Source organism: Alosa alosa, chromosome 2, assembly GCF_017589495.1.
Source record: "Alosa alosa isolate M-15738 ecotype Scorff River chromosome 2, AALO_Geno_1.1, whole genome shotgun sequence".
NCBI classification, from domain to species: Eukaryota; Metazoa; Chordata; class Actinopteri; order Clupeiformes; family Clupeidae; genus Alosa; species Alosa alosa.
The window spans coordinates 23,768,865-23,793,709 of record NC_063190.1 but is presented as its reverse complement, the minus strand read 5'-3'; the positions used below and the strand labels follow the sequence as shown (position 1 = coordinate 23,793,709).

The 24,845-nt window shown below is 46.7% G+C and overlaps 1 protein-coding gene across 20 annotated transcripts in view; it reads right to left on the bottom strand.

Moving 5' to 3' along the window:
• Positions 1 to 24,845, bottom strand: part of nbeaa (neurobeachin a) — a 123,481-nt gene that overhangs the window by 16,448 nt on the left and 82,188 nt on the right. For 4 of the 20 annotated variants that reach the window (XM_048228299.1, XM_048228335.1, XM_048228327.1 and 1 more), the window contains 23 exons: positions 22,933 to 23,012; positions 21,403 to 21,465; positions 20,954 to 21,051; positions 20,306 to 20,398; positions 18,102 to 18,210; positions 17,549 to 17,630; positions 17,281 to 17,404; positions 16,325 to 16,517; positions 13,434 to 14,633; positions 13,008 to 13,225; positions 12,270 to 12,423; positions 11,513 to 11,536; positions 10,878 to 10,955; positions 9,874 to 10,054; positions 9,401 to 9,525; positions 9,000 to 9,065; positions 8,282 to 8,450; positions 6,414 to 6,912; positions 5,712 to 5,866; positions 4,443 to 4,569; positions 3,593 to 3,712; positions 1,812 to 1,945; positions 745 to 806 (listed from right to left, as the gene is read on the bottom strand). In XM_048228299.1, the coding sequence (XP_048084256.1) occupies positions 745 to 806; positions 1,812 to 1,945; positions 3,593 to 3,712; positions 4,443 to 4,569; positions 5,712 to 5,866; positions 6,414 to 6,912; positions 8,282 to 8,450; positions 9,000 to 9,065; positions 9,401 to 9,525; positions 9,874 to 10,054; positions 10,878 to 10,955; positions 11,513 to 11,536; positions 12,270 to 12,423; positions 13,008 to 13,225; positions 13,434 to 14,633; positions 16,325 to 16,517; positions 17,281 to 17,404; positions 17,549 to 17,630; positions 18,102 to 18,210; positions 20,306 to 20,398; positions 20,954 to 21,051; positions 21,403 to 21,465; positions 22,933 to 23,012 (4,154 nt within the window). The remainder of the gene's footprint in view (positions 1 to 744; positions 807 to 1,811; positions 1,946 to 3,592; positions 3,713 to 4,442; positions 4,570 to 5,711; positions 5,867 to 6,413; positions 6,913 to 8,281; positions 8,451 to 8,999; positions 9,066 to 9,400; positions 9,526 to 9,873; positions 10,055 to 10,877; positions 10,956 to 11,512; positions 11,537 to 12,269; positions 12,424 to 13,007; positions 13,226 to 13,433; positions 14,634 to 16,324; positions 16,518 to 17,280; positions 17,405 to 17,548; positions 17,631 to 18,101; positions 18,211 to 20,305; positions 20,399 to 20,953; positions 21,052 to 21,402; positions 21,466 to 22,932; positions 23,013 to 24,845) is intronic. The other 16 variants (XM_048228376.1, XM_048228392.1, XM_048228402.1 and 13 more) reach the window with 10 other exon arrangements.

Here is a 24,845-nt window from a genome sequence, read left to right as displayed (position 1 = left end):
CAAAGACAACCAGGGTACCAACATACAGCAGGCTTTACAAACCCCACAAAGAGTCCGACTGGCAGGCAGTACCAGACTGCAATCTTGTGTGTCGAGCGGTTTTTGTTTTCTGAAATGGAGAAGGAAATGTGTGGCGGGCCAGAGAGTCTCCTATGTGAGATGTCACTTCCAGCTGAGTGAGAGGAAATAGACCCTGGTGCAGAAGGCAATGGGGTCTCTGATCACAGCATCCTATGATTCTTCTTTTATTAGCACTTTCACTATGGGCTCATTTCTGCCTCTTATTGATTTTCCATCCTGCAAACTGGTCTTTTTTTTGTCTCCCTGACAGTTTGGTTATATTGATTTTTATTTTGTATTCAGAGAGTGTTTCTTAGTCATTTGGCGATAGATCCACCCATGATACTTACGGTCTTTATTTATCCAGCTTGTACCAAATCACCCAAAATGTCAATGTTACAAAGACTTAGACTTTTTTTCTGATTCATGTCTTTCAGTGTTCTTTAAGTATAAGAATATTTCCTTGCCAGTTTCCTCAGCCCTTTTTTGTGCATCACTGTTAGCATGAGAACAATCTGTTGACTATGGGCCTCAGGAGTTAATCATCGACTAATTGGAAGCAACCACTAAAATAATCTCCTTGATGCTATTAGGGCTGTAGAGATGGGTGCAGAGGTAGTGTGGGGTAGACTGGGGGGTGCTGTGCTGTGCTGTCTGTCCTGGGCTGTGTTCACATGAGCTTACCTGTGAGCAGAGCAGCATGACCAGCTCCACTACGGATGTGCTGGACTTCATACACACCAGACCTACACAGAGCAGAGCAGGGGCAAGGAGTGAGCAGAGGAGGACAGTGATCTCTCTCTCTCACACACACACACACACACACACACACACTCTCTTATCTATCTCTCTCTCTTTCTCTCTCTCTTTCGCTCTCTCTTTCTCTCTCTCTCTCTTTCACACACACACACACACACACACACACACACACACACACACACACACACACACACACACACACACACACACACACACACACACACACACACACACACACACACACACACACACACACACACACACACACACACACACACACACACACACACACTCTCTATTTCATTCTCTCTATCTCTCTAATACCCACACAAACATATAGGGAAAGACAAGACACTTAAAACGCAGGACTGATGTTAGCAGCACAGGAGATTGACCAGTACAAGAGCACAGCCACTGCAGCCCTCTGACTGACAAGCAAACAGGTACAGTAAACAGAGAGAAGAGAAAGTACAAGAGGAAGCGAGAGAGAGAGACAGTGAGATAGAGACAGTGAGATAGAGACAGAGAGAGAGAGAGAGAGAGAGAGAGAGAGAGAGAGAGAGAGAGAGAGGCCTCCAGTGTCTGGGACAGAACAACAGACTGACAGACACATAGAAGCAGTGGGGGTGATTCTGTCTGTGCTCTACCGATACACTACAGCCTTAACTGACTCACACAACACCCAGAACATTTTGATTTCTTTTTTTGATATCTTCAAATACCCTCACACTACCGTATCCCCACACTACCACATTTCCTGCCATAAAACTGTCCCAGCATGCACTGCAACTGATGACATCGATTACGGTACCTGTGCGTGGTCCATGCGGGCATGAGGCAGCCAGTGGCAGACACACACGCACACACACACACACACACACAGACACATGGCAGACAGTGACGTGGCGAGGACGAAGACTCCACCACACAGAGGAGGACGAGGAGGAGGAGGACGAGGAGGAGGAAGAAAAAAAGGAAGCACAATACAGCACCTGTACCTTCTATGAGCAACTCCTGCCCATGGCTGCCCAGAAGGGTGCGGGACAGGAAGGGTGCAAAGTCCACGAAGATCTCGCGCAGCAGCGGCGCCACCTTCTCCAGCGCCCGCTCCAGCTTGGTGGTGATGCTGTGGGACGGGCACAGGTGGAGGAGAGGACAAGAGAAAAGAAAGGAAGAAATGTGACCAAAAAGGAAAGAAAGAGAGAGATGGAAGATAGACAGGCGGTATGAGTACAAATGAGAGGAGAGGAAGGGAACAGGGTTAGCAGCGGTCAGCAGTGGTGGTCAGACCATACACAACAGACACACAGTGAGACTCGGTCACCCAGCAGCCTGAGAGGGCGTCCGTGTTAGTAAGTGACGGGCAGAGAGTTGAGATGCTGTTACAGGTGTTATGGAGCACTCTGGTTCAACCCATTCCCCCAAAGTACCACTAACTCTACAGGCAAGATAGGCCATCCCTCTCTCTTTCTCTCTCTCTCTCTCTCTCAGCACATATCACTTTCTACACTGGCTCTCACTCTCTCGCTTTTACCCTGGCTTAGTTTGTGAGGTCTGCTGTAAAGAGTAAATGGCAGTGTGGTTGCCACTGTAGCAGCAGAGAGGAGACTGGATGGGAGGGGAAGTGATTCACTTTGGCACAAACTCACACTCTTCTGTGGCATCACTTTATTAATTAGCATTTTTAGAGAAACAACAGAATTTCTGGTGTTGCTATAATAAAGAAAAAAACTACAAGCAGTATGGCAACTATTACTCATATGTGACTACATGTATACTGCCTGACAGTATTTTATCACTTTGTTAAAGAAATTCATCTACTGACATCTCTTCTGTATTAACCATGCTTTTTTTCAACACTACAAAACAAAATACTGTCAATTTGGGTAGGAGCAAGGTAAAAAGGGAAAGAGACTCGAACATTAACATTAAAATCACTCTCCTCACAACACTCTATAGGCCTAATCTAAAGCTTTGATTACCAAACAAACAATGATGTTAAATGTTACCTGTTACCAATGTTAATGGGTAATCTATGGCGATGTCCTTATTCCATGCCAGCATGTGTCAGTGTGAACTGAAGCTCACTTTTACACTTTATTTTACTGAAGGGTTATAAAGAAATATCTTGTTCGTGCTTTCTTTGAGAGAAGAAAATATACTGAACCCAAATATCAACCACAAGGCTACAGCAAATGTACAAAGTGATGTATAAATTGTGGTTAACTGTCAGGAAACTGACTGACTGTGTGCTACTCTGTGGGAGGAGTGAATCAGTTCCCATCAATCCATCAGTGATGACAGGCTAATGCGTTAAGAGGGGGTTGTCCCATGGTAACCACTTGCAAAGCCTTTTAGTGCACTACAACTATCGTGTGTAGTTGTGTGAGTAAAGTGTATGTGTGTGTGTGTGTGTGTGTGTGTGTGTGTGTGTGTGTGTGTGTGTGTGTGTCTGTGTGTGTCTGTGTGCACAGAGATATCGAGCAGAAGGAGAGGAAAGAGTGAGGATGGGAAATGAAGAGAGGAGAATGGCTGACAGAGAGAGAGAGAGTAGAGAGAGAGATAGAGATAGATAGATAGATAGATAGATAGATAGATAGATAGATAGATAGATAGATAGATAGATAGATAGAGAGAGAGAGAGAGAGAGAGAGAGAGAGAGAGAGAGAGAGAGAGAGAGAGAGACAAAGAGCTACACAATCTAGCTGGCAGGGTTGGGGGGTAGGAGAGGATGTTTGGGAGGGAGGGGGGCAACCAATGGAAGCTTCCTTGCCTAAGGAACTGTCCTGCATCTCTGGGGGCTGCCTGGAATCCTGCCAGGGAGCTAAGGGATTTGAGTTCTGGTTGGGTCAGCCCGGTTCGGAGTGGACACTGATCCACCTCGCAAAAGGCACTGCAATACAAACGGGACAGGATCATAAATTACAGTCTTTAGCATGTTATGGAATCCATCAGAGCTTTGGTGGTTAGTATGCATGAGTGAAAGTGCGCCTTAAGGAAAGGTGGGAGAAGTGGCCTCAGAGAGAGACTTGTTAAAGGTGTGTCTGGACTCTAAGGTTCGTCTCGAACAACCATTCCAATACATAAACTTCCAGTACTGCATGACTAAAAAAACAGACCACCTTCAATCCAGCATCATGCAATTAAAGTACAGCTCATCATTATTTATGTTTATTTGCTTTCAGTGCAAGTCTGAGATGTTTTTCGTACAGATATTTCTATTACATTTAAGGGTCAGTGCGTTGAGTATGGTTAGGATTACGGTCAGAGAGCAAGTGAGAGCAGAGGGAATAGTGGGAGGTTTAGGAGGATGGAGAATGCAAGGTGGAGGAAAACAGGGATAAGAAACATCTCATGAGGAGGAGAGGAAGAGACTGAAAGTGAGTGACAAGAGAACAAAGGGATAAACACACTACTGTGCACACAGTCAAAAAGAGTGGACTAGATGGATGGAAGAGAAACGGAGAGATGGAGGGGTGGAAAGAGAAAAAGATGGATGGAAAAGAGGAGAGTGTGAAGATCCTGAGAGGAAGAGGAGGGTGCGGATGGTGAAGAGGGGGGTGCGGATGGTGAAGAGGAGGGTGCGGATGGTGAAGAGGGGGGAGAAACTACACGGCACCTACCTCATGTTCTCCACTGTGTCCTCAGGCATGGGGGCCACGGTCTGGACCGCCGGCAGGTTTTTACTGGTGGCCCCGTTCACAAAGCTGGAGGAAGAGGAGGAGGAGGAGGAGGCAGAGTCTGTGGCACCTGGAGGGCCAGAGGCAGAGAGAGAGAGAGAGAGAGAGAGAGTCAGAGAGAGTCAGAAGAAATCAAGGACATCACTTCAGCCTACTATGCCTGAGATATATAAGGCATACTGATGTGGCAGTCGCATACCTACTACTACAAATAGTAATTAAAAAACGAACGACTAATTAACTCAGCTACACTGGCACTGAATTCACTTTCTATGTTCATTCTCTACTATGTTTTTGAAGTCTTAAATTGATAGTCTTAAGTTGAATATTAGCAAAATTAGTAATACTATAGATGAAAAGAGGATAAATAAAGAATAATATATTTATGTATATGTTTACAACATGTGATATGTATTTAATGTAATATATGACTAACCCCTATGCCAAATTTATTGTACTACATACATCCCATAAATGTCGCAGTATAGTGGAGTTGTGGAAATAGCTAGCAGAGTTTCTTATTCAAAAGTTTGAGATATTTCTGCTGAAGCAGCTCTTTAATGTAAATGGGAAGACAGGGTAATTATGGGTAATTAAGCTTTCACACACCCCACATTTGGCCCAATTAATCACAACAGCCTCAGTTTGGTGACACCAGCTATGCAGAGCAACGATTTAGCACAGTTTTGCATTTTTACACAAGGAATTGTGTCCATTTTAAAAGCATGCTATTTTGCGCAGGCCACCGAGGCCAGGTGTGTGGTGACTGATAGTGAGTCCTAGTGAGATGTGGGGAGCTGTGCTGTGACTGCAGTGTCCAATGCATCTCCGTCTGGATTAGCGCTGTTTCCCTGGGAGTGGGAGCACACTTCCTGTCAGACAGAATCTGCTGTGTCATGCACAACCAGGAAGGCATGATATTATAGCTAAAGAGAGCCCCCTAGATGTAATTTGTGTGTATAGGTGTGTGTGTGCCCCTCTCTTTTAATATTTAACGAACGTTGTCCATAGTCAAAAGTCAAAGCATTTATTGCTATATATACAGTGCTTAACAGTTTGGAAAATAAATAGAAAAAAATACACTGGGATGAGATTAAAAGCTAATACAACACATTGAAAATGTCACAGCAGCATACAGCTAAAACATCACTGTGAAGAAAAGGAGAGCGATAACAACTTCAGTGTATGGTGTGTGTATTCCACCCAGCTCACCTGTCGTGTTGATCATGCTTTTAGGCGTGGCCGTGGCAGCGGCGAAGATGTTGGGCGTGCTGCCGGGAGTGGCGGCACCGCTGGTGGTGGGCGTGCCCACCGTGTTCACAGCCAGGCTGCCAGGAGGAGGCTTCTTCACCGGGACCACCACACTCCTGTAGGGGCAACGTGCACAAGGCCATGAAGTTACCATGGGAACATGAAGTTACCATTGGAACACTTCAGCTGTCAGTTAGGCCAGTGCATGGTCTGAGCCCTTCCATCCAATGTATGATAAGAGTGTCATTTTTAGTAGTGAAAGACAGGATGGAGCACTATTTACAGTGTACTAGTGTTTACAGTAATCATGTTTATGATGTATTATAGTTATTAAAGGTATAGCTTGTAATTATTAAAACATGATGTAAGGATAGACTGGATGTATTTAAGTGGCATCAAAATGTATCAAAAATGTAAATTGCTAAAATGGTACTGTTTTTTTTTCACCCTGTAATGCATTTTGTTTTGTAATACTGATGTTTCCAAAGGCCTGTGTGCAACTGAGAGTGAAGAAGATTTCAAAATTCTTAGAATTTAGCATTTAGGTGGAGGACCCAACCACCACCCAAAATATCACTAATCAACCAGCCCAGGCATGTCATCCACTGAGGTGATCCAGACTTTGAGACAAGGGGGAGATTGTCCACTGAGTGGCGCCCTCACCTGTCGAAGGAGTGGAACTGCATGGGGAGCATGGCCTGGGCCTGGCTCTTGAGGGCCGGGTCGGGGTGGTAGGCCTGGGGCTCCGGTCCGGCCTCAGCCCCCTCCACAGGCGCAGCCACCAGGCTCTTGAGGATCTCCCTGACGTTGATGCCCTTGTTGGACTGGCTGATGCTGGAGATGGATGAGGCTGGCTTGATCACCTCCACAGACGAGGAGCTGACCGACGGCGGCGACTCCAGCAGGCTCTCGCGGGACTTGTGCACCTCTGAGGAGAGGGTGCCCAGCAGCTCGCTCATGACGTCCGGCCCGCCGCCCATGATGCTGCTGACACCGCCACCCATGCCACCAACCAGGCCACCGATGCCTTGGTCTCCGCCCAGGTCTGTGCCGTTGAGGGCACCGGAGACATGGTCATCCCCGATGCCGGAGTCGGTGTGAGGGATGGACCCCTCCACAGGGAGCTCGTCCAGAGGGGTGTGGCGCTCCCTCAGTCCCCCATCTATAGAGAAGCATTTCAGTTACACAGAGGCATGCAAGTAGGCACACACGCTGTACAGTACAGTACATGTAATACCCAGATACACAAGTGTGCAAATCACCGTTGCATGTAGAAACACAGTACACACATGTACACATTCTGCAAGTACTCCATCATGTCACCAAAGTGTGTTTGTTTTTTTTGTGATTTGATTGTACCTTTTAAAACTGTCTCTACATAATAGGGTGCTAGGCTGGTTCATTAGCTTGGGTGGTCATCACAGAAACACACCTAACACAGAGAACTGACCCAGCCAGGACAACCCAGTATTGTAGAATGTTCTCGCTCCTTCCAGCTTCTATCATCACTTTTCACACTCTTTTGACATCATTCATGCGCAGCTCATGTGCCAGACCACCTACTGTGGGTTCACCTGTGTGTCAAACTCAAAGGTTAAATAGTGCAAAATGCTCCGACATCTCTTCCTCTAGATCTCCCCCATCATTTCCCCCTTTCTCTCTGTTCTCTATCATGTTTATGCAGTATCTCCATTGTCATTATTCCCTGCTCTCTCTGCAGGCTTTGCCCCCGCTGTCCTGCAGCGGTGGCAAGAGCGAGCTGCAGTGCTGCATTATGATGAAGCATTATTAGCGTTAGCGTTAGCATTAGCACTGCGCTAACCCGCCCAGCTCTGGAGTGGATCTGGTTTGGATGCCGGGCTTGGTGAGGGCCAGCTCCATGTTAGGAGTTGGCTAACTGCCATCAGGGGAGACATTCCTTCCAGTGTGTGCCAAACCCACAGGGATTACCTCATAACAAATAGACAGAGGGGAGAGAGAGTAAATCCACTTCAGGACTGTGAAGGGGAAGGTAAGGGGGTGAGTGTGTGAGTGAGTGTGTGTGTGTGTGTACATGTGAGGGGTGTGTGAGACGGATCATCCTCCAGAGTCAAGGGCATTGCAGTGGCGGTATGCGTTAAAAACAGTAGAGTAATAATATCCTAGAGATAACGATGTCTCAGTGATAACGATGTCTCTGTGATAACGATGTAACTATGTCTCAGTGATAACAATGTCTCTGTGATAACAATGTCTCTGTGATAACGATGTCTCCTCAGTGATAACGATGTATGTCTCAGTGATAACGATGTCTCAATGATAACGATGTAACGATGTCTCAGTGATAACAATGTCTCAGTGATAACGATGTCTCAGTGATAACGAACTGAGACAACATGTCTCAGTGATAACGATGTCTCTGTGATAACGATCCCGTGACTTATTATTATTATTAACTATCTAACTTGATTTTTGTCTTGTCCCCTGTGAGGTCAGAGAGGCTGCGGCATTTTTTCTTTTTTCCAGGATGAGCAAAACAGCTGGTGGATCACCTGTGCTGGTAGGCGAATTGATCTCTTGCCGGATGCTCCTGCCCGATAAGCTGCTGGACCTGCCAATCTCCCGCTGCGGCTCCAGGATGTCCCGGTACTTGGATACCATCAGCACCGAGATGAAGTAAACCACGGCCAGAGCCAGGAACTGGGCCTGTTTACTGTCATCCTGGACACACACAAACAGCAGGCGGAGGTCAGAGCAAAGCTAATGATCCAAATCTGACCTTGACATTCAGGTGATGGAAAGTATTATGGCAACCACACAAATACAATTACACGCACGCACACACACACACACACACACACACACACACACCCACACACACACACACACACACACTTTACCCACAGCAGAGGTGCCAAAACAGAACTATTTCACAAGTGAAATTGGTGCTGAACTTTTTTAAAAATTCTAGAAAGTATGCAACCCTTCAGGAGCCCATTAGGTGAAAATCTCACATACGCATGCAAACGACAGCAACATCCACCCTCCAGTTCTCAAAAGACGACGGCTTGCAGAGGTGCCAAATCATAGCTATTTCACAAGTAAAATTGGTGCTTAACTTTTTTTTTTAAATACTAGGAAGTATGCAGCCCTTCGTGCCTTCAGAAACCCATTAGGTGAAAATCTCTCTTTGGCACACACACACACACACACACACACACACAATAAAAAACAAACACATGCATACAAACGAAAGCAACATCCACTCACTACGTCTCGGAAGACAACGGCTCTCAAGCGGTTGATGTCCACGTCCTGCAGCAGGCGGTCGGGATCCTTAATGGGAGAGAGGTGACAGGGCACATTCGCTATGGTAACAGTACTCTGAACCAGAGAGACATTTCTTTAGTTTACAGTATGTTCTAGTAGTTTATATCGGTGGTTTATAGTAATATTGAAAACGTGGAAGAAAAAAACAATCTCTAAGTTTTATAAGTATGCTTTGATACAACCCAATACCAAGTACCAAAGACTACAGAGAAGGTGTGAAAACTTTCAGTGACGAGAAGTCTGGGTGAGATATTAATGTTTCAGGTATGTCTAGTGGTGGTGAAGATGTGTCTGTGAGTGTTGGGTACATGTCTGTCTGTCTGTCTGTCTGTCTGTCTGACCTTGCTGGCTGAGGCTGCGCTCTGCAGGCTCTCCTGGGTCTTGCTGATGGGCAGAGAGGTCTTGCTGCCGCGATCTCTCTGCCTCTGTCTGCAGTCCAGGCAATTTCTGACCGCTACACAGCACACTGCCAACACATGGAGCGCATGGAGAAACAGGTCATGTAGGAATGCTTTTGTAACAAGAGACCATATCAAAACACACAAGGCTTGTATGAACCATAAGATTTTTAATACATTGAAGTGCAAACACATATACAGTAGCTTTATGTTATACACAAAGATTGATATAAAGCTTATATTCACCTGTTCAAAATACCAAACACAACTAAGAAAAGATAAGAGGATATATCGACATTGTTTAGCACAAATTTATATTAATAATATTCCTTTCTCTCTTTCTCACACAAACACACACGAACACACACACACACACACACACACACACAGAGCACAGACAGAGATTTAGCACGCACCCAGCCTGAGGCACTGTCTCATCAGACCACCGGAGGACATGTTCTTCTCAGCCTCGATCTCGCTGAAGTTGAGGGAGCTGGCGAACACCAGCACGTCCACCATAGCCATCAGACGGGTCAGGAAGGTGACGGCCGTCTCTGAAGACATGCCCTGCGTGGCCTCCACGTTCTCCAGCTCCGTCTGCCCACATACACACAACCGGGCAGAAACACTTTAATAAGCCTCTCAGACACTCACACATACACACACACACACGTGCAGAAACACTTTAATAAGCCTCTCAGACACTCACACATACACACACACACACATGCAGAAACACTTTAATAAGCCTCTCAGACACTCACACATACACACACACACACACACACACACACACACGTGTAGGCACAATGTTGCAACATTTTAACCACAGCAGATGTGTCAAAGCATAACTATTTCACAAGTGAAATTGGTGTTTAAGCGTATAAAGGTATGAAGCTCTTTATGCCTTTAAGGAGCCAGTTATAAAAATGCTATTTTCATTTTTCATATACAAGTGTATAGAAAATGACATCTTATGGAGGTGCACTCTAACAATTTCTGTGTCAAACCTATATGTACACACACACACACACACACACACACACACACACACACACACACACACACACACACACTGTAAACGCACATGTGCACTGTACCATGCAGGACAGTGAAGAGAGTGGGGTGGTGGACAAGGGTCACCTTCAGGTAAATATATAGCAATGGCCGTATAAACAGAACTGCTAAATAAACTATCAGTATAAATCCACAACATCCAGGGGTGATATGGAATTACAATTAGATCCCACACAAATCTGGGGCCCTGGAGAGGCAAAGGGGTGAGGAAGGAGGGGGGTGATTTAGTGAACCAGTGGGCAGGACATGACACACACAACGGTGTGGACAGTGATTTGTGACCAGTTAGCCGTGCTCCCTCTCACCCTCCCCATTGACACTTCCCCGGCAGCTAGCTACCCACCTCTCCCTTTGGACCTGTGCCCCCTGGCACTGGGGTCACCTCGCCACCCTTAGCTCCCTTTGAGGAGCCTGACTCCTTCTGCCGTGTCAATGAAGAGTAGAGTAAATATACATATTTCAATGTGAACTCTATCTTTATATTGAGCTACTGTATGTCATGTTGTGGACAGGGCTGGACTTCAAGATAGTCAGGGTCTGGATTCATTTGTATTGCGACACCATGAAGCACAGAATGGTAGTTTTGACTGACAATCTGGTTGGGTCTGTGGGGTTGTGTGCTTTTTATCCCTGTTCCTGGCTTGTGTCTGCATTGATTTTCTTGTCATAGTATATTACAGATTCATGTCATTAGCAGGAAGAATCTGCCGGAACCTTCTAGACTATTTCCTGGTGAATAGAGATTGCTAGGCTTAGATAAAAAATCCACTGCCATTCAATGGTTTCAAAAAAATTGTTTGAGGTCTACTGGGAAAGTACCAATTACATCATCATTATTCAGCGCTACTTTAGAAATGACAAGGGAACGTTAGTTGGTATTACTGAACTCAGAGTGAAAAGCACTAATAGGGTGAAAACACAAGGCAAACAGGATATTGATAAAGATGTTATAAAAAAGGTAAAGAAACTGGGACTTACAGCGTTCGCACTAACCTTAGAACTCTGTACATGCACAAGACAAAAAGAGACGGAAGAGGACGAGAGAAGACAGCAAACAGAAGAATACAGACAAGAAAAAAAGAACAAAAAGAAAAGGGTATTAAAATCAAATGAGCAGATAGGTACAGATTAGAACTGTCTCTTCTCTAGGTCGCAACGGTTTAGTTGTGAGTAAACTAAGGGTCAACAGAAGTGTTAGAGAAGATGCAGAGAAACAAGAGCCAGTTGTGAATGCAATGCCACTGCTGGTGCTGGACCTCTATGTAGAGAACTTGGGTGGAACATTACATAAAGTGTTTAACGATTTGATTATTCTGCTGTGATAAACACAGCTAATTAAAGACGTCCACTACACCCCAGTGGCATTCATTAACTTGGACTGAAAAAAATGGGCTCACCCAATTCAGTTACTTCAGATTATGAAAACAAAGGTATGGAGACAGATTAGTTATAGAGAGTCAAAGGAAATTCTGCAGCAGACCCTTCTTCCATGTGCGTCTGATGCTAAGTCATATATTCTGTTCCTTTTTATTTCCCCTACCACTATTTACAGAAATAATAACAAGCTAGAATAGATTCATTTTATTAAAAAACATACAGAAAACCTAAAGCTGCTGCTGTTCATCCCCTGAGCAGTTCCTGTCTCAGAAAACAGTCCTAAAATCTCCTTGCTTTCCCCACCACCTGGGTTCAACCTGCTCTTCCAGCCAGCAGAGGGCACTAGCGAGCCACTTACAGAGGGCGACGTGGCTGCAGAGAGCAGAGGCAGGATGCCCCCGCAGGCGATGATAATGTTATCCACCATCTGAGAGATCAAGTGGATAGTGTTGTGTACAAAAATGATGTTCTCATTGCTGTTCACAAAGTCCATGACGGATTTGGTGGAATGGCTGCAAAGCAGACAGGAAGTAAACAGTCAGCTAGAGTAGAAGCGCTGAACGAGTATTATACAGATATAGTTCATGAAATCACACAGATTATTTTAAATTAGCCTAAAATATCAAACACTGTTCATTTGCTACTGTTCATTTGCTTCAGTTACTAACATGTTTTTGCAAACAAAGTGTCTGACTGCTGATAAAAGAACAAAATATGAAATGTATTTATTAGCATGACATGTCTCCAGGCAGGCAATAGCTTATCAACTGTAATTATGCTTTGCAATTATGCCAACTGCACTTCCCATTTCATTTGCATTTTAACATCAAAGCAATAAAGCCTTTTCTTAGCAGTAGCTATAGTCAAGAATATGGCTAAGTACTAATTTGAAGGGTGTCATTATTAAAATAGGCTTAATCACATTATTCCAGATGGACATATTGACATCTGAACTATGCCTGGACTAAATGAAAGTATCTTTTACTATACTTCACCTTTTATGATTGTCTGAAAGAGCCTTTTAAAATGTAAAATGGCCTAATCTGTGCAAAAGGCCAGAGTTTGTTGAGATAGCGTCCCCTATTGGATTTCTCACCTCCTCCAGGCGTGCACGTCTGTCTCCAGGGCAAAGAGCAGGTCGGTCAGCAGCCTCTGGTGCATGGGTGACCACTTGAACTCGGGGATGCGGAACATGGTGGTGCGCGGGCCCGGGCTGAACTGCCGCCGCTGCTCCTCCGTCATGGGCATCCCACGGAAGCCCAGGTCCACCCGCAGGTCCCTCTCCATCTGACTGGCCGTGCGCCCATGCATGGCCTACACAGTGGAGGGAAAGATTCAGATTAAACCACACCATAAAAGACACTATTATGAAGAACTTGACCATACAAATCATAGACCATCTGTATTGGCCATTATCCGATGTTGATGGTACATCTGCCATTATGCAATAAAACTAAGACGAAGCCAGATGTTTCTACTGGAAGTGGAACCAGGTGAGACGGAGGACTGTGAGGGGCCTCACCTGAGTTGTGGCCGTGGTCTGGATCTTCTTCATCTCCTTGTCCTTGCCGTCGTCCGACCTCTCCGTGTCCGAGGTGGTGCTAGCGGCGTCTCCGGCCGCCTTTGCGGCCGCCGCGTCTCCCTCCAGGCCTGCCGCCGCCGAGGCGCCTTCTGCCCCCTCTCCACTCTCCAGGGCTCGCGCCGAGGCCCGGGCCTCTGCCTCCGCCAGCGTGCTGATGTCCACCAGCGAGTTCTGGAGCTTGAACTGTCCGTCCTCGGGCAGCCCGCCGGCCGCTCCCCCGGGCGTCGTTGCTGTTGGCACCGCTGCCGTCGACGTCGCCTGGCCCAGGTCCGAGCCGCAAGTGGTCATGTGCGCCAGCAGGCTGAGGTCATCGCTGGCGCTGGACGCCTGGTCAGTGCCCACCACTGGGGGCAGCACCAGGGGCTCGGTGGTGGGGCTCGGCGATGCCAACGAGGGCAGCAGCTTCTCGTCACTCTTGGGGAAGAGGAAGCCGTTGTTGCTGGGCACGCTGGGCATGTCCTTCTCGTCGGCCAGCGTGATGAGCGGCCCCAGGTTGGAGCCGTCGTCCAGGCTGTTGCTGCCTGCGTGGATGCCGGCCAGCTTGTGCTCCTTGGGCGCCAGGCTGCCATTGAGCTTGTGTATGCTGGTGCAGTAGGTGGAGTCCAGCAGGGAGTCGACCTCCACGAGAGGCCCGTTCTCCATCGCGCTGACCCCAACATTGACCCCGCCGTTGCCTCCTCCACTCATGCCGCCACTGACGCCCAGCACCTCCGGAGAGAGGTCCAGGTCGTCCAGCTTCACCTCCGTGGCCTCCACCTTCTCCGCCTTGATGTCCACCAGCAGGTCGTGCACCTCCACCCGTACGCCAGCAGGGCCTGCTACAGCCCCAACCGCCGCCACCGCTGCGGTCGTCGCCTCCCCTCCCGCCGGACCCTCGACCCCCTTGCACTCGGCCAGCAGGTTGCGGGACGAGTCGGCGTTCTCGCTGTAGTCGGCCTCGCTCTCAGGCGTCTGCGTCTGCGACGTGTCGTCCAGCTCACGGATCTCCATGGTGCCGTTGACAGTGGCGGCGGGCGTGGCTGACAGGCCCGAGATGGTGCTCACCGAGCCCTTCTTGCCTTTCTTGATGTTCTCCTCCTCCTGACGCTGGTACTCCTCATACATCTTAGCCAAGTACTCCTTGTGGGCCTCATAAGTCACCTAACACAGGGAGAGAGAGGCAGACTTAACAACCAAGTTGGCCAATTCATCATCAACGTATGCATTTGGCTTTAAAGGCCATGTACTGTATATAGATGATGTATATGTTCAGGGCTTAAATTTCACTCGCGGGGATTGCGGTATTGGCGATAATTTGTTCAAGTCCCCAACTCTAGCCATCATAATGCGAGAAATTCCCCGATACACTTTTACAGCCTGTCTGATGACATTAATATAGCCTAATCATTAAGTGGCGTGAATGCGGTGCTATTGACCGGACTGATCAACTACCGAGTTGAATTGAACATAGCCTCATGCAGACGCACACACACACGGAGAGAGAGAGAGAGAGAGAGAGAGAGAGAGAGAGAGAGAGAGAGAGAGAGAGAGAGAGAGAGAGAGAGAGAGAACCACTTTGGCGCTACGCAAATAGGCTACGCTACCATGGCAAACTTTACATCTGGAAAGAGCTCCTTGGTAACTATCCTGCTAGCTCAGGTCACGTCAACACTTGATCCCAGAAAGATTGTCTTCGACATGTCAACATTTATTGTATCTAATGACATAGAAAACATAATGATTTGCATACACATACCGCACTATGCACAACTTTTATTCACTAGCGACTACAGCCTAAAACCGTCAGGTTGAAGGGGGGCTAATTACTCCATAGAATTACTCTCAGGTATTTTCTTAAAGTGACAGGCACTCAATTACACCTACTCATCACCAATGTGCACTCAATTGGACCTACACACCACATTAAAGATATGCCTAAAGTATTATAGGTTAAACGTCAATATGAGGCATTCAAATGACTAAAATTATTTAGCTAGTAGTAATTACTAATAAAATGCTATACTTTAAAAAATGCATTATTAAATAAATACACTCTATATGAATTCAAAAATATATTATAGAAACATATCACATAAGCTATCATTTTCAGTGTGTGTTTGTGTGTGTCTAGAGAGTCAAGCAGAATCTAGGATGTCCACTGTTGTGAATGATCCCACTACAGTATATATTACTGATGACGTCAGGGTGGTGGGGGCCCTAAAAATCAAACACACTTTTTTTTAAAAAAGTATCAAGTATTGAAATCGCAATTCTTAAATTGGTCTCAGAATCCCCCCCCCAAATTGTGTAAATCCCCCCTACATGAATAACCTAAGGGGGGAATTCCCCCCCCCCCCATTTTGAAAAATGAATTTTAAGCCCTGTATGTTGAACATTCAGATATTACTCATTAGAATGGCCAACACATGTGATTGACATCATTATGTGAAGTGATGTTCCATAGCCAAACATTGCCATGCAGAGAGAGTCCACTGTTTTTGAATTGGGTGTCTAGTGACATGTAAATGGGCTGTCTGTGCATAGTGAGGGTGAAGAAGGTTGTGATCCGCATTTTTATCCCCTCAGTGAGTCTGGACTTTAATATGGCGTTTTGTCATTGGCAAGGTTAGCTTCCATCATGTCCTCCAGCGAGCAGGGGGCTCTGCTGATTGCTATGCTAATTGGCGAAAAAAAGTGTGACTGCGCTTGCTCCAGACACATCACAGGACCCATCCGGACACCGGCTGAGCTCGGAAAAGGGCTAAACGCACCGCCGCAACGGAGGAAAGTATGAAATTCACAGAAAGAAATGAAAGAGGACAAAGAAGAACGAGAGAAGTGTCCGCGTTTACCTTGGAGTGGGCGATGGAGAGGGTGTCCACCCACACGCGCCAGCCGCCCCACTCGTACTTGATGGCGTGGTAGAGCAGGATGCGGAAGATGTTGTAGACCATCTCGGTGATCTTCTGCTCCTCAGGGTTCTTGGGGTTGATGTAGCCCAGCGAGAACATCCAGTCCTGCCACACCGAACACTGCAGCAGACACCTGGGGAGGACAACACAAATCACATCCAGAACAAACAAAAGAGAAAAGAGACACAGGCCACCATTAGAACAAACCAGAAGGTTCTCCACATAAGGTGACACATATCGGGAAGACCACATATACATGTACAGCATGTCACTGAATGATGGACATTTTGGGTAATTGTATCCATTTGGGTACGCTTAGGCGTGTGCTGGTAGTAACAGCAGCCACAGCAGTGTACAGCCTGCTGAGGTGCCCCTTTTTTGCCCACCTCTGCCGACACTGACATAAATGATGCCCGCCGTCGAGGCCTGGCACTTCAGATTTGGCCGACGAGGAGCTGTGAGTGGCTTTGAGTGGCAGCAAGGTGCTGTGGCGCTGTTTGGGGGGAGGAGTGCGGTGAGTGGTTTACCGTGCGGCGCTAGTGAGAAAACAGGAGCCACTCTACGCTCTTCATGCCTTTCACAGACACAAAAGGGAGCATCATGGGGCATGGTGGAGTGAGGTGGTGAGTGTGTGTGTGTGTGTGTGTGTGTGTGTGTGTGTGTGTGTGTGTGTGTGTGTGTGTGTGTGTGTGTGTGTGTGTGTGTGTGTGTGTGTTTGTATCTGCACTTGTACTAGTGTCATCTAACAAGGATGAGCGTGTGTTTTTCGTGTACTGTATGTGATTTGCGTGTGTGTGTGTGTTTGTTCACTGCATACATTTGAATGTATGTAGATATTCTGCATTAGTCTGAGTGAGCTAGAGTGTGAGTGTGTGTGTGACAGGAACAGAACTCACCGTCTGTTCTCTCTGCTGTTGCTGAACAGCTTGATCATGTCGGACAGGAAGAGACGCCGCACCTCCATTAGGTCTGCGCTCGGGGTGGAATTCTTCAGCAGTGTGGCCACCACCTTCAGAATCACTACACACACACACACACACAAACACACATTAGGCAATGTTATATGATCTCATGATCTCAGTCACTCATACAACTCACTACAAAGTTTCTTAAAGGGTTTGTGAAGGCCAGACGCTGTGTTGGCTGCTGGGAGATGGATCTTACTCGGGTTTTGTATCTTGACACTGGAGTCTGGCTCCGGATGGGGCTTGTGGACCACCTGAGTGCAGACCTGCTCCGTGAGAATCTGCAATGCGAAACATTTCAGTCATTCAGACATGCTGGCACCTGGAGAACATTCCCGCCATTGACACAGAGTCACACTGAGTCAGAGCCTAGTGAAAGGCTTGCATTTCACCATCTCTGAGGAGCGTGAAGCATGAAAAGGCTCAGTCCGTGGCGTGCATGGCATTCTCTTCCCTCTGGTGAATAGCTTCAAGTGTAACCACAGTAATGACCAGTGTTAAGAGGCATGGTGGCACTGCGGTCAGCTCCACAGTGCACTACTATCAGTTATACTCAGCTACAGGCACACACTGATTTGCATGCTAACCAAGTTTAGAGGATATCTGGGCAACAGCAAGCATAGATGCTTTTGAAATGATGGTTTCTCCATATTCAGATGATATTTCTAACTACCTTTACGATAAAAAAAACTACATACAGCCCCTTTAACCACTGGTTGTATTGCATGTGATGTGTTGTTGGGGTGACAAACCTCATAGAGGGTGTTGTAGGTGGTGACGGAGACGGTGTTGGTGTGCATCATCAGCCGCTCCCCCAGCAGCGTGAAGAGGCTGTGTGTGTGCATGATCTCCACCTTCCTCCTGTGAAAGAGACAGACACACACACACCTTCTGTCAGATCATCAAAGAGAGAGACAGACAAGAAAGCACGGATTCCATGCGAGTCTATGACCTTCAGCATATTGGAGGAGAGACTAGCAGACTTGTCTAGACAGACTGACAGATGGACAGACAGACAAACAGACATCAGCATGAAGAGGTACACACTCTCCACCTTCTTTCTACAAGCAAGACTTGACAAGATGAATGAGACACAGAGACAGACAGAGACACAGACAGACAGACATCAGCATGAAGAGGTACACACTCTCCACCTTCTTCCTACAAGCAAGACAAGATGAATGAGACACAGAGACAGACAGAGACACAGACAAACAGACATCAGCATGAAGAGGTACACACTCTCCACCTTCTTCCTACAAGCAAGACTTGACAAGATGAATGAGACACAGAGACAGACGCTGGAAGGCAGAGACACAGACAGACAGACATCAGTAGACAGAAGAGCTGAATAGAGAATAGACAGATGGGGAAAGTAAAATAAACAGACATACTGCGCACACACACACACACACACACACACACACACACACACACACACACACACACACACACAGATAGGCAGACACATGAGCAGACACATAAAAGAAAGGCACAACACCGCTGGCAGGCTAATGGCTGTTCACTTGTTGGCTCTCTGTCAGTAATGGGGGAAGCCTGCACTCCATTCAAGACTATGGGTGGCTTCACCCAGTAAGAGATGCGGCACCATGAATAGATACATGGAGTGGCGTCGGCTTGACGTGATCTCAGCTGACACTCCGATCCTCAAGGGGCGACTCGTACACGCATTACGATTAACAGCTCACAGCATTCTCCCACATCCATCTCTCTCCATCACACATACACACACACACACACACACACACACACACACATTAGATAAACACACAGGCAGTCACAGACACAACAAAGGGATCTCACAGAAGGCCTGTCACCCACACCATCATAGCCAAGCACTGACAAGCCAATCCCAGCAGCCCAGTCAGAGAGGACAGGGCCACGAGCTGGGTGAGGGGAAAAAAACTAAACGACAACAAACGCCACGGCAACACAGTGGCCAGCAGCTCACTGGCATGATGTCTGTTTGATGCAGACACAAGGCCAGAGATATGGAAACGAATGGGCCTTTGAAGGACAAACTGGCTAACACACACATGGTCAGATGTGCACTGTGTGTAGAAGTCTATGGACTGACAAACGAGCAAGTGTGAGGCAGTTTGTCTGGTATTTAGCAAACACTTTTATCCAAAATGCCACAGACTCGCAACAGGTTCGGAATGGAATCTGGGCTGACCATGTGTCAGGTGGTGACGTTAACGGCATCACTACAACACAGTTGGGCTGTCGCATCTGAATTTGCCTAGATACTTGCCTTCATTACAAGGCATTACATGACATAACAGTTGGTTTATCAGGCTGATTATGTGTGCCCATGGCTTTGCCAACTTTTCTCCACAATACAGTCCCTTCAAGCCAGACTGGAGCCGGTCATCTCTGACACGGACACTCTAATCTGACCAACACTTCCACCCTGCAGGACCCCACATGCAAATTACAAACGGCTTTTCAGAGTGAGAGGACTCTTACACTCAGTTGGGTAAGGTCAGTTACATCAATTACAGTTCTCTCACACATTTGTCGCTGTTCTCTTTATCTACTTAATTCAGTTCATAAGCATGCGAATGGTGACACAGTTTCAGATGTTTTAGCCCTACACCCCCACACACGGATTTGAAATGAACATGAGATGAGAAGTCATGAGATGAAAGTACTCTAATTTGCTTTGAGTGTAGACCACTTTACATGTATAATAAACATGTAAGCAGTTCTATACTGATATTTATGCAGAAATTTATGCAGAAAGCAGAAATGCCTTAAGTCCAAATGTAAACAGAGGATATACACACTCCCTATTCAATGTCATCCTCTACCAGCCAATTAAATAATTTAATCATATTCTTTGCATAAGGTTACATCATTAAATGTGCCAAAACACAAAAGGTAAGAGAAAGTTCAGGTGCTAACGGAGTAGTTTTTGATGTCAGGAACTTACTTGTGGCCAAGGTGCTTTAGGAAGTAGCCAAGCACTTTGAGCGCTTGCACTCGAATACTCTCACTCTTGGACGCCAGTAGTTTGTAGACAACCCTGGTGGGACAAAAGTCATTGGTTTCAGCTACTTGTCAAAGACTGTGTATAGACAAGCACTTCATCAAAGTCTAGACACAACACAAACAATGGACGCACACACTAGGCAAAATCCCTTATCTAGACAAAAAAAAAAAAGTTCAGTCTTCTTAAGAATCTATTTCATCATTTAATTAAAAAACCCTTTTCCCCTTTTTTGCTTCAGGGGGATGAAACAGTGGAGAGAGAGAGAGAGAGAGAAAGAGAGAAAGAAAAAGAGTAACAGAACTGAGGTGACAGCAACTGGATGTGACACTTAAAATACCCCGCGGTGCGCTCTGGGCCATGAAAAGTGTGATTGATGTGGGCATGACAGGGCTAAGCCGATGCCCGCTTATGTAAGGCCCGGGCCGCCTGAGCCGAGGCCTGCCGGACAGACAGACGCAGCATGACAGGCAGGCAGGTGGGCGAGAGGCAGAGAGAGAGAGAGAGAGAGAGAGAGAGAGAGAGAGAGAGAGAGAGAGACAGAGAGAGAGAGAGAGCGCAACGAGGCATGGTTTGTCCCTTAGGGCTCACCGTATTCCGTTCCTCTGGTCGAAGGCGGGGATCATGGAGGCAGGATGCTCCGACATCAGGGCCACAAGGAGCTGCAGGACGTCATGGATGTTCTCATCCTGCAGTGGAGCGAGATAATAGAGAGGGACCCATGAGGAATGAGAGGAGAGAGAGATGGAAAAAGATAGAAAGAGAAAGAGAGAGAGGGAGGGAGGGAGGGAGGGAGGGAGGAAGAGAGAGAGCAAACAAAAAGTGAGAGGGAAGACGAGTGAGGACAAATGTGTACTGTAGATCAATACACATTTTGAACATCTCTTTGCAAGTTGTACTCCAACAGAGGCACATCTGAGCAGTTCTAAATCGAATGAGGTGGAGGCATCAATACAAGCCGTAACACTGCAAGTGCTGCAAATCAAAAAGAAATTGCCAGTGGGGTTGTGCTATATTTGGTTTCAGGCGGCTGTACCTACCTCATGCATTGTCAACAGGTAATTTAAAATACTCTGCAGTTCATCCTCCTTCACACCTCGGTCCTTTGAAACAGACACACAGGAGAAAAAAATAACAATTTAGGATTTACATAATGTTTAAAAAACAGGACAGGAGTTCCTTAAAAGAAATTTATGAAGGTTTTGTGATTCATGAGCATAAAGTAGCTTTATTTCCATTTCATCACTGGCTTATCCAGTCCCAGCTGTTTGGCATTGACCTGAACACTCCTCACTGTTATTCAAACTTATTTTAAGAGGTTTATGGGTTTGACATGGTGTTTTGAAAGTACTGTTTGCCTTGCACCACTTGTGTGATTATGAGTGTTAGCATCTGCTGCCAACTGCACTAGGATGCATTCAGACATGATGTTGTTCTAGCTCACTTTACATTCTCACACACAACTACACTTTAATGCACCTTAAAACAGTAGACATAGCAGATGCCTTAAACTGCTGAACAATTCATGATTTTAAAAAGACACAATGAAGTTCCTGCTCATGTGTGAGGGAGAGAGGGAGAGAGAGAGAGAGAGAGAAAGTAAACGCTGCACATTATCTTCTATTTTCACTTTGCAATCGGTCCTCTTATCCAGCCCACAGATGACTGAGATTATTTTCTGAACTTCACAAATAAAGAACACGACAGGAAAACATATTCCGAGGACACAAGTGGCTTTTTTCCCTTATGATGCGCAAAAGGCCGGCAGTAATTAAGCGAGTTGCCATTTCAGAATGCAATCAGGCCTAATGCCCGCAGGGTAGGAGTGTGTCTCGTCCCTCGTCTCTCGTCCCTCGTCACGGAGCACGGCGAATGGGATGAATCACAGGATGGAGGAGACGCAGGAACAATCCGGAAAGGGGGGCAAAAATGCTAGCCTTCAAATGAGAATAAGCAACGCTGCCCAGCAACCGGGGTGTACTTCTACAAACAACAAAAAAACAACAGCCTGGAGCTCGTGACATCTTTTGTCTGAAGTGATGATCTGATAAACATCTGTCGTTCTCACAAATAGATTGAGAAGAAAAACAGGATAATAGGGTTTTGAAGCCTGTTGTGGCAGCACAGCAACAGCAACTGAGCTAAAGACGGAAGCACGGGCATGTGTGAAGACACTGGAAATATAGACATGTGAACTCTGAATTAAAGAGTGTTTTCAACTGAAATAGGTATGTATACTACAGCACTGCAGGACAAAGGGCCAATGGTCGTCAGAAAGAGAACTTGTGTCAGCAGCAGCAGCAGGAAAAGTGGTGCCTGTATGTTTATGTGAATGCAGGGTACACTGGACACTGTATATAGAAGTGCTTTCTAAATCAGATTTTAATCTTGTTAGTATCCTGAGATTATTGAGTAGAATACAGCTTTATGTCTTTTGTGTTATAACAGTGTGACATATCTCGACACTTGCCCATCGTTTCCACATATGCAGTACCGCTGACGGCACCACCTGACTGCAAATCAGGTCAGTATTATATATAGTCCAGAGGAGCGGAGTGGGCTGCCCTTACCTTGAGGATGAGCTGCTTGAGGAAGAGAAGCATGAATGCACGGAGGGAGATCACCTCTTTCTGAGTGGGCCGGGGTCCATCTGCAAGCACAGACCAGAACACACCATACACACACACACACACACACACACACACACACACACACACACACACACACACACACACCATACACACACACACACACACACACACACACACACACACACACACACACACACACACACACACACACACACACAGTTATATAAACATAATATCTACCTACACAGTAAAAGCATCAAGTATAAGGTGTGGGTGTACTGTACCAGCAGTGCTGTGAGTGAGTATAGCTTCAAAGTGAAATTAATATACATCTGATGTTTTATAGGGCTGGGAGGAAGAACAAGGGCAAGAGAGAAGGGCAGAGAGGAAGAGAGAGAGTAAGAGAGTGTGTGAGAGAGAGAGAGAGAAAGTGAGTATGTACCATGTATCCATGTGTCCATGTACCCCTATCCCTTGTATATGTATAATTGCTTAGATCCTGATACTGTACTTTTATGTAACAATTGCTTTGGCAATACAAGTGTCATATTTGTCATGCCAATAAAGCACCATTTGAATTTGAGTGTGTGTGAGAAAGAGTGAGAGAGAGAAAGAAAGTGTGTGTGTGAGAGAGAGAGAGAGAGACATTGAGTGTGTGTGAGAGAGAGCGAGAGAGAGAGAGAGGGAGTGAGTATGTGTGTGAGAGAGAGCGAGAGAGAGAGAGAGAGAGAGAAACCCCACTGAGCTCATGACCCTTCACAAGACTGCAAATGTGTTCACTAACAAAATGTCTCTGAAATACCAACACACACTAAACAAACCTGGGCCTGAACATCCTTCTACCTCCATTTATGTCTGCATTAGATATTGCCCGTGTGTGCGTGTGTGTGTGTGCGTGTGTGTGTGTGTGTGTGTGTGTGTGTGTGTGTGTGTGTGTGTGTGTGTGTGTGTGTGTGTGTGTGTGTGTGTGTGTGTGTGTACCACACTGCAGGCCCGTGGCCGTCATAGAGGGTTAAGGAAAGTGGAGCAGCGGCGTCCAGCCCAGAAGAGCCCCTCTGCACTTAACATGCAGCCAGGGGAATACAGGCCCACCGAGTAACGCGCTGACCCACTTTACTTCCAGCTATGGGAATCTAAACTCTGGTGTCAAACCATATACATGTGTACAACCAAGTGCGCGCACACACACACACACGTCCATACACACATGTACACACCCATGTAAAAACGCACGCATACACGCACCCACCCACGCACGCACGCACGCACGCACGCACGCACGTATATATACTGTATAAGAACCCATCCCCCTCTCATCTTTAATTTAATTAACCAGACGGGAGGTTTCTAAAGATGAGATGAAAAAATCACCATCATCTCTCTCTCCCTCCCTCCCTCTCTATCCCCCTCTCCTCCTGAGTGTGCACTGTATGCAGCAGTGTCCCTGCAGCTGGAAGGAGGGCAGCGTGTGTGAGCGAGGAGGCAGCTGGGTGGCGCCTCTGGGTCCAGGAGCCGCATGCGACACTCCAGTCACCCCACCCCACCCCACCCTCTCCCCACCTCCACCCCCGCCTCTGGCTCAGTGCCATCTGTGTGTGTGTGTGTGTGTATGTGTGTGTTGGAGGGGGTTGGTGGACGACCTTGTCACACACCTGCAGCATGTGTGCAGTGGCTGGAAGCATTGCTCTCCATTTCAGCACCGTCATCGGATGTGACTGGAGCTCTGTGTCTGTGTGTGTGTGTGTGTGTGTGTGTGTGTGTGTGTGTGTAGGGGCCGTGCTGTGATCCCTATGGCTGGGACCTGGCCATGTCTACATCACTGCTTCAGTGAATTACTCTCCAGTCAAGCCAAGCACATGATCCAGTGCTCCATCAGCATTTTGGAGTTTGGA